Source organism: Anoplopoma fimbria, unplaced genomic scaffold (assembly GCF_027596085.1).
Source record: "Anoplopoma fimbria isolate UVic2021 breed Golden Eagle Sablefish unplaced genomic scaffold, Afim_UVic_2022 Un_contig_8789_pilon_pilon, whole genome shotgun sequence".
NCBI classification, from domain to species: Eukaryota; Metazoa; Chordata; class Actinopteri; order Perciformes; family Anoplopomatidae; genus Anoplopoma; species Anoplopoma fimbria.
Window position 1 is genome coordinate 27,949 of NW_026553419.1, and position 7,440 is coordinate 35,388.

The 7,440-nt window shown below is 41.8% G+C and overlaps 1 protein-coding gene across 1 annotated transcript; it reads left to right on the forward strand.

Annotated features, from left to right (window-relative positions):
- Nucleotides 1–586: 586 nt before the first annotated feature.
- On the forward strand, nucleotides 587–7,093 carry LOC129116517 (caprin-2-like; the record flags this gene model as incomplete). The annotated part of the gene is made up of 6 exons (XM_054627365.1): nucleotides 587–597; nucleotides 663–759; nucleotides 848–910; nucleotides 1,000–1,086; nucleotides 2,914–3,152; nucleotides 7,011–7,093. Coding segments are annotated over exons 1-6 (580 nt in total), but the record flags the coding sequence as incomplete, so codon positions are not given.
- Between the last annotated feature and the right edge of the window lie 347 nt (nucleotides 7,094–7,440).

A 7,440-nucleotide genomic window follows, 5' to 3' on the forward strand; every position in this document is an offset into this window, starting at 1 on the left:
TTCTAGGGGCCCATGATGGAGGGGGGCCCAGAGAGGCCCCTAATGATGATGAAATTATAATACAGAAAAAATAATGACACTAAGTTATTAACTAACATATAATCACTTCTTTCACAAATATGGTAATGATAGTCAAAAATACCATTAAAATGCATAATTGTATGTAAAATAGCATCAAAAAATTTTGCCGCTGTGTTGGGGGCCCTGTAAAGATTCTTTTCATGGGGCCCAAAATCCCTAGCGGCGCCCCTGCTTGCCTCACTTCATAGTCTATTAACATGAACCCTAGCCCACCTACAGTGGCCTAAGTGTGACTGATGAATGATTAATCACACACACAAACATATTTCATTCATGTTGGTCTTTAGAGAGAGCCGCTTCTGCTGAGTCATGTCTCAGCGGCATATTTTCTCAGTTGAATATTTGACGACAATAATTTTATTTTTTTAAACCAAAATGCGTCCCTTTCCTTCTAGTGTGAAGCTCAACATGGTGCAGCTGTCTCCCCCCCCTGCTCCGGGTGTGACCCCTCCCGCTGAGCGCTCAGCAGAGGGGCGGGGCCGCCCGGAGAGCCCGGTGACGGCTGATGACGCACAGGTGAGCCCACTACAGGTGAGCCCACTACAGGTGAGCCCACCACAGGTGAGCTCCCTGCAGCTCAGCCTGGAGGGCTCCACCCTCTACTATGGCTATGACTCATATATAGAAGATGGTCTCATCTGCCTCAAACACAAAGTCCGCAATCTGGAGAAAAAGAAGGTAGGATGGTTATGACGTAGTAAATGAGTTATTGGTTTTAAGATGGACAGGTGGAGGCTAGCAGGGGCTTTGGTTTGTTTTGTCACAGCTGAAACTTGAGGATTACAAGAAGAGGCTGAACTGGGGTGAGGACCTTAACAAGGATCAGATGGTAAGACCAGGCTATCTATTGCCAACCATGACTATGTTCTTGAGTCTCTTGTGTTTAGGGTTTTTTGCCCATTTTTCTCTGTTTTCAAGGAGGCTGTAGAAAAGTACGAGGAGGTGCTGCATAATCTGGCCTTTGCACGGGAGCTCCACACAAGCCTGGATGTCCTGACTCAGAGTGTAAGTCTCTGACAATAAGAATTCTATTCACGTTCACTTTACATGTCACTAAAGGCTAAACATGATCTCGGTGATGGCCATTTTGAATAGATTCTGATATGTGTCCTTGTTGTTTTATTTATTTTTGAATATTTCATCGACAATGAAATATTGTGTCAGGCACAATATTAATAGACCGTCAATTTTGTTGGATTCATTGTTATTGTTTACAATTATTTTATGATTCTAATTTAAATGTATGTTAAAATTTAAGATGAACCTGATCAAGAGAATGAAGTGTGTTTAGCATGCTAGGCCTATAACTGGGATACCTATCAACTAAACTGCTCAGATTAGGGCCAACCCCTGAATAACAAAGTTGACTTAACCCTACTGGGATCACTGGGAAACTATCCTTTTCCTTTAAAATATTAAATATTTGTAAAGGTTTAAGATTTGCATTAGTGGATATTTTGAGAAGGCACATTTGTTTTTATGTGACATGTCCCCCAAATCATGAGTAGCTAGGACTGTCGTGGTAATGTCATTTTTGCTGAGGTGATAAGTTTTAGTTTTTTATTACTTACTTTATCCTCATTTTAGTCATTTATAAGTAAGCTTTATTGTTAAGCTATTCTGGTTTATAATAGAATAGTGTTTCCTTTTTTAAATAACAAGGATGACAGTTTAAAACTAACGAAATACTTGTTTATTGTTCTATGCAGAACAAAGAAGTGCAATGAGGTTTTATTTATATATTTTTTCAGCTGAGACGCTTTGGTTGCTTGTATATGAAATATTAGCAGAAGTAAAAATCTATGTGCATTCATTTCTCCGTCAATGATGTGGTTCAGCACTCTTAGCCTACGTGTTGGGTGTGGCGGTTGGTCTTTGTGATTGTACGGCTGGGTGAAGAAGTGACAGTGACAAGTTTGTGCCGTTTGCAGTGTAAATATTCTAGGATCATTTATTTTCATTAATGCACCGCAAAATGCAGTTGTAGCCCATTCGATACACAAGTAAGTAAAAACTAGAACGGCTTTACGTTCCTGTGCATTTTTTAATTTGCATCCGAAATCTAGCTAGCAGGAGTTGAAATCCCCTAAACATACCTGTTAGCTAGGCATATCTAGCTAACAATGAATACATTGATGAACCAAGACTTCTGAAGCATTCAGAGCTGAGAATTAGCTTTTTATGTCTGTGAAACTATACCTGGCTCAGCAGCCAAAAGAATATACATTAGAGGCTGTTAATGGTAAATGACTACATCATTTAGGACTAGCTTCATTTGAAGGCTACTTGTTTGTTTTGAATGTGGTTTGGAGCCCACATGTAGAGCTAAAGTAAACCGCTTGATGTGATGGGGGGGACGTGGATAGTTTAAACCAAAAAGCCAACCTACTAACTGGAGAGCTTTAGAAGTGTGTATTTGAGCCATACTATCCTCTTTTCCTGTTCTTCCACTCTTGGTGCAGAGCTGAACTTCAGGACCTAGCTTCATAGATGAATACTACAGACATGAATACTACTACAGATGTGAGGGAGGAAAGCTAATTATAATATTCTCTTACACATTTAGCTAGTCCCTTTTATTTTATTGATAAAAGTGCTTTTCAATTATAAATGTATTGTTTTGCGATTTATTGATGCAAAATGTTTTCTACTTTTCAAACAACTGTCAAAGTAGTCTTTAAAACTTGCGATATGTGCACTCACATCCAGCAATTAACCAGGGACTCTCAAAGCATGACCTTGGATTAGTCAGGCTTGAGACCTTGAGTTTCAGACAACTACTTCTTTATGCAATGTTTTTAAACTGCTGCTTAATTCATCCTGCCACTGCAGTTGCTGAGAGCCCAGAAGAAGGCAATGAGGAAGGAGCAGATGGTGAGGGAGGAGACGGAGAGGAAGCGTCTGTGCACTGTGCTGCAGATCCAGCACCTCCTCCAGTGCATGCAGCAGGAGCACGTCAGGAGAGACCTGCTGGCTGGACACAACCAGGCGCCACACATGGCTGCCCAACAGCTGCTTACCCTGAGTCAGCTTGCTGCCCCGCTTGGGGTCAAGAGGGATAACAGACTAAGGTGATTGTCATTATTGCTCCCTTTGTCTGTGTATATAAGCTGCAAGTGTAAACTCATTTGGTGTGGAAATGAGTAAGGATTTCTTTACTAGTCATACACAGTGACCATAATTTGAAGAGAGGTGATCGGGTAAACAACACACTGACCCAGATTCACCAGGAGAAGAGATCCCAGGACACCCTCTTAATGTTCTGTGCCACGGTCTCTAACGTTGGTCTCTAACGTTGGTCTCTAACGTTGGTCTCTAACGTTGGTCTCTAACGTTGGTCTCTAACGTTGGTCTCTGACGTTGGTCTCTAACGTCGGTCTCTAACGTCGGTCTCTTGGTCTCTGACGCTGGTCTCTGACGCTGGTCTCTGACGCTGGTCTCTGACGCTGGTCTCTGACGCTGGTCTCTGACGCTGGTCTCTGACGTTGGTCTCTGACGCTGGTCTCTGACGCTGGTCTGTTTATTTGACAGGGACAGTGCATATTAATAGACATTTCTGTAAATATGCCAGATTTAGCCAGAAGGTTAGTTTCCATCTGCAGTCCTTGGCCAGATGTAACAATAGGCTCCCTAAAAAGCAAATAAGCAAATAACAGAAAGAGTTTAAAAAAGAACATAGAAAAGCAACAGATAAAACATTAATTATAACCACATACAAGTATTCAGTAGTTCAAGCATTAAAATACATGAAGCATGCAGGACAAACAAGAGTCAGCATCAAACAAACACAAATTGAAAAGGTAGACTAGGACTTATAGAGGACATCTATATGTGTTAGACATCGAGGCAGTAGCCCACCAAAGCAGACAGTACATGCACAACAAACTAACAAAAAGTCGACATGACAATAGTACATGAAGCAGCACAGGAGAGACATAGAACGAGCTACAAAAAGCATACAAACAAGCAAGCATACAAACTAAGTTGCAGGACAAATTCACAGACACGCTGACACAAGGAGGCAAGAGCAGGCGGGTCAAGTTTAGTGCTGGCAGATCATATTATCAATCAGCCACTGTTTCAGATTAGAACTAAATGACCGATATGTGTTTAGGTCTCTGATACATGTTGGGATGTTATTCCATTCACGTGAGGCTGCAACAGAGAAGGCTGACTGACTAAAGGTACTTTTCCTAAGTGGAATAATGCAGTCCCCTCTCATGACTCCTCTTGTGATCCGATGTTGGTTTGTTCTAATAGTTACAAATTCTCTAAGTGGAGGAGGGGCCATGCCATGTATGATTTTGTAAAAGAGACATGCATTTTTGTGCTTAATCATGTTTTCCCAGCTCACTAGATTGTGTTTTCTTAAAATTGCACAGTGATGGAATTGCCTTGGTTTTTTGTCCAGAACTTTCAGTGTTTGTTTATACAAAGACTGTAGTGGTTTTAGTGTTGTGTGATTAGCCTGAGACCAGCTCGTCAGACAGTAGCTCATGTGAGAGAATATCATTGAATGCATGTACATCATGGCTGCCTGGGTGGACATAGAGTTTCGTATAAATTTGAAATTGGCAAGATTGAATTTGATCCTTTTGCAGACAGTTTTTACATGTGCCCTGAAATTAAAGTTGGAGTCCAGAATAATGCCAAGGTATTTAAATTCCTTAACAATTTCTAATTTTTCTCCTGACACAAAAACATCTGGGTTTTCACTACAGTCATTTGTTTTGGAGAAGAACATACCAACAGTCTTAGACACATTTAGTTGGAGACAGCACTGATTGAGCCATGCTGTAATTTTCAGCATGGCCTTTGTGAGTTTGGCAGCAACTTCGGTTTTTGTCAATCCATGCACATACAGCACAGTATCATCAGCATACATTTGAATGTGGGCCTCTGGACACACAGACGGCAAGTCGTTGATATACAAACAAAATAAAAGTGGACCCAGTATGGATCCCTGTGGGACACCAGTGGACAAGGAGAGGGTGTCAGATTGCTGGTTATTTATTCGAACAGTTTGAGTTCGGTTAAAAAGGTATGATTCAACCCATTGACGTGCCTCAACAGAAAAATTAAAATTGGATAACTTGGATAATAGAACCTTGTGATTCACAGTGTCAAATGCTTTGCGGAGATCAAGAAAGACAGCACCGACAACGCCACGCTTATCCAACAGTGATTTAATTTTCTCAATGAAAAAACAATTAGCCGTCTCGGTTGAGTGGTTGGATCTGAAGCCAAATTGCATTGGATGAAGGGGGAATGAGCTGTTGTTCAGGTGGTGTATGATTTGCTCAGCTACACACTTCTCTGCTACTTTAGACATTATAGGGAGGATGCTGATCGGCCTATAGTTACAGGCGGAATGATGATCACCAGATTTGAAAATTGGCGTGACAATTGCAGATTTCCAAATACTTGGAAACTGCCCTTGGGATATTGAAAGATTAACAATTTTAGTGATGGGATTGGCTAATGATGAACCGATATCTTTAAGCATCGTTGAGTCCATACCAAATGAATCTTTAGCTTTTGAGGGTTTGAGAGATCTAATAATACCTGTGATTTTTATTTCTGAGACAGTGTTTATACTGAAGGCTTGGTCTCTAACGTTGGTCTCTGACGTTGGTCTCTGACGTTGGTCTCTAACGTTGGCCTCTGACGTTGGTCTCTAACGTTGGCCTCTGACGCTGGTCTCTGACGCACGTTGGTCTCTAACGTTGGTCTCTGACGCTGGTCTCTGACGTTGGTCTCTGACGTTGGTCTCTGACGTTGGTCTCTGACGCACGTTGGTCTCTGACGCACGTTGGTCTCTGACGCTGGTCTCTGACGCTGGTCTCTAACGTTGGTCTCTGACGCTGGTCTCTAACGTTGGTCTCTGACGTTGGTCTCTGACGTTGGTCTCTGACGCTGGTCTCTAACGTTGGTCTCTGACGCTGGTCTCTAACGTTGGCCTCTGACGTTGGCCTCTAACGTTGGCCTCTGACGTTGGCCTCTGACGTTGGCCTCTGACGTTGGTCTCTGACGTTGGTCTCTAACGTTGGTCTCTAACGTCGGTCTCTCAGTACAATCCAAGTTTCCTCTCAGCCTCATTCATTTGTGGAATGATTGCTGAGGAAACAATGTGGTTCTGGTTGTTTGTAAAATCATCCTAAATGCTAAAAAGCTTCAAACTCAGAATAAAAGTAAATGACAAAGCAACATTTCCACTGATCTCAGTCTCTGCTTGCATTGACTTAGAGGGGGCACTTCTCTGGTGATTTTCTATTTTCTTTTTTTCTTTTTTTTTCTTCTTACTTTTAAAGCAAATAGTATAATTTATGCTTTATAGTTCAAATTATTGTGATGAAGTTTTTGTTTGACGAATGGAGTAAAAGCAACAGTCTTTTACTTATTTTTTTACATATTGTCCCTGACTACCAAGGATCCGTGGGGACAATAATCTTTCAGTCCAGCTCTAATGCTAATTGTTGCATGAACACCTATAGACGAAAGAGATCTCCATCAAGATGTGATGCATGAAGTGTAAATGGGTTAGTGAGACAATTGTACAGTCAAAAGATGAATGGAGTTAATTGCTATGTCAGAATACTTCTGTGTGAAACGAAAACCACAAGAAGTTGCAACATGAGACAAACTGGCAACAGATCTTCTGATTGACGGACGGCCCGCTCTAACTTTTGGAGCCACAGTCCCCCCCCACAATATTGTATGTAGTACAGTGTTTTTGCACATTATGTTGAAACTTCAAGTTCTTAAAAGTGGAGAGTATGCAAATTGTTTTATTGGCAAAAAACCCAACAACTTCACTGTGCCCCTAGCACAAGTTTAATAGTATAAAGAGAGCCTCCTCAGCCGAGTCCTTCATTAAAGCTCAGAGCTCATTGATGACCTCTCCTCTCTATCCTTACTGTGTGTTGAAGTTTAGAGGAGCAGATGGAACAAGCAGCTCTGGCCTATTTGGACCTGCTAGATGGGAAAGACAAGCCAGTGGCTGGATCCACATGTGAGTAGAAGTGCGTGTGTGTTTGGTTGCATCTAGTGGAATGTTGCAGATTGCAACCAACTAAATACCCCTTCGCTCACTCTTCCCTTTTCAAGTGTGTGGGAGAACTACACTTGCCTTCAGGAAGAACACATGCATAATGCTGTGTCCAAACCAAAAGTGAAGCGAATATTCGCCACGCGTCCTCGCGTCAGTTTACTCGCAGGTCCATTTGTGTTTATTCGCGGTAGACTCGCTGGAGAGGGTGAGGGGCTTATCTCCATGGAAACTGTTGTCAACTCAGCTATTTATTTCTGCCGTCAACCATGCAATAAATAACTACTACATCTGCTTTATACTTGTTGTGG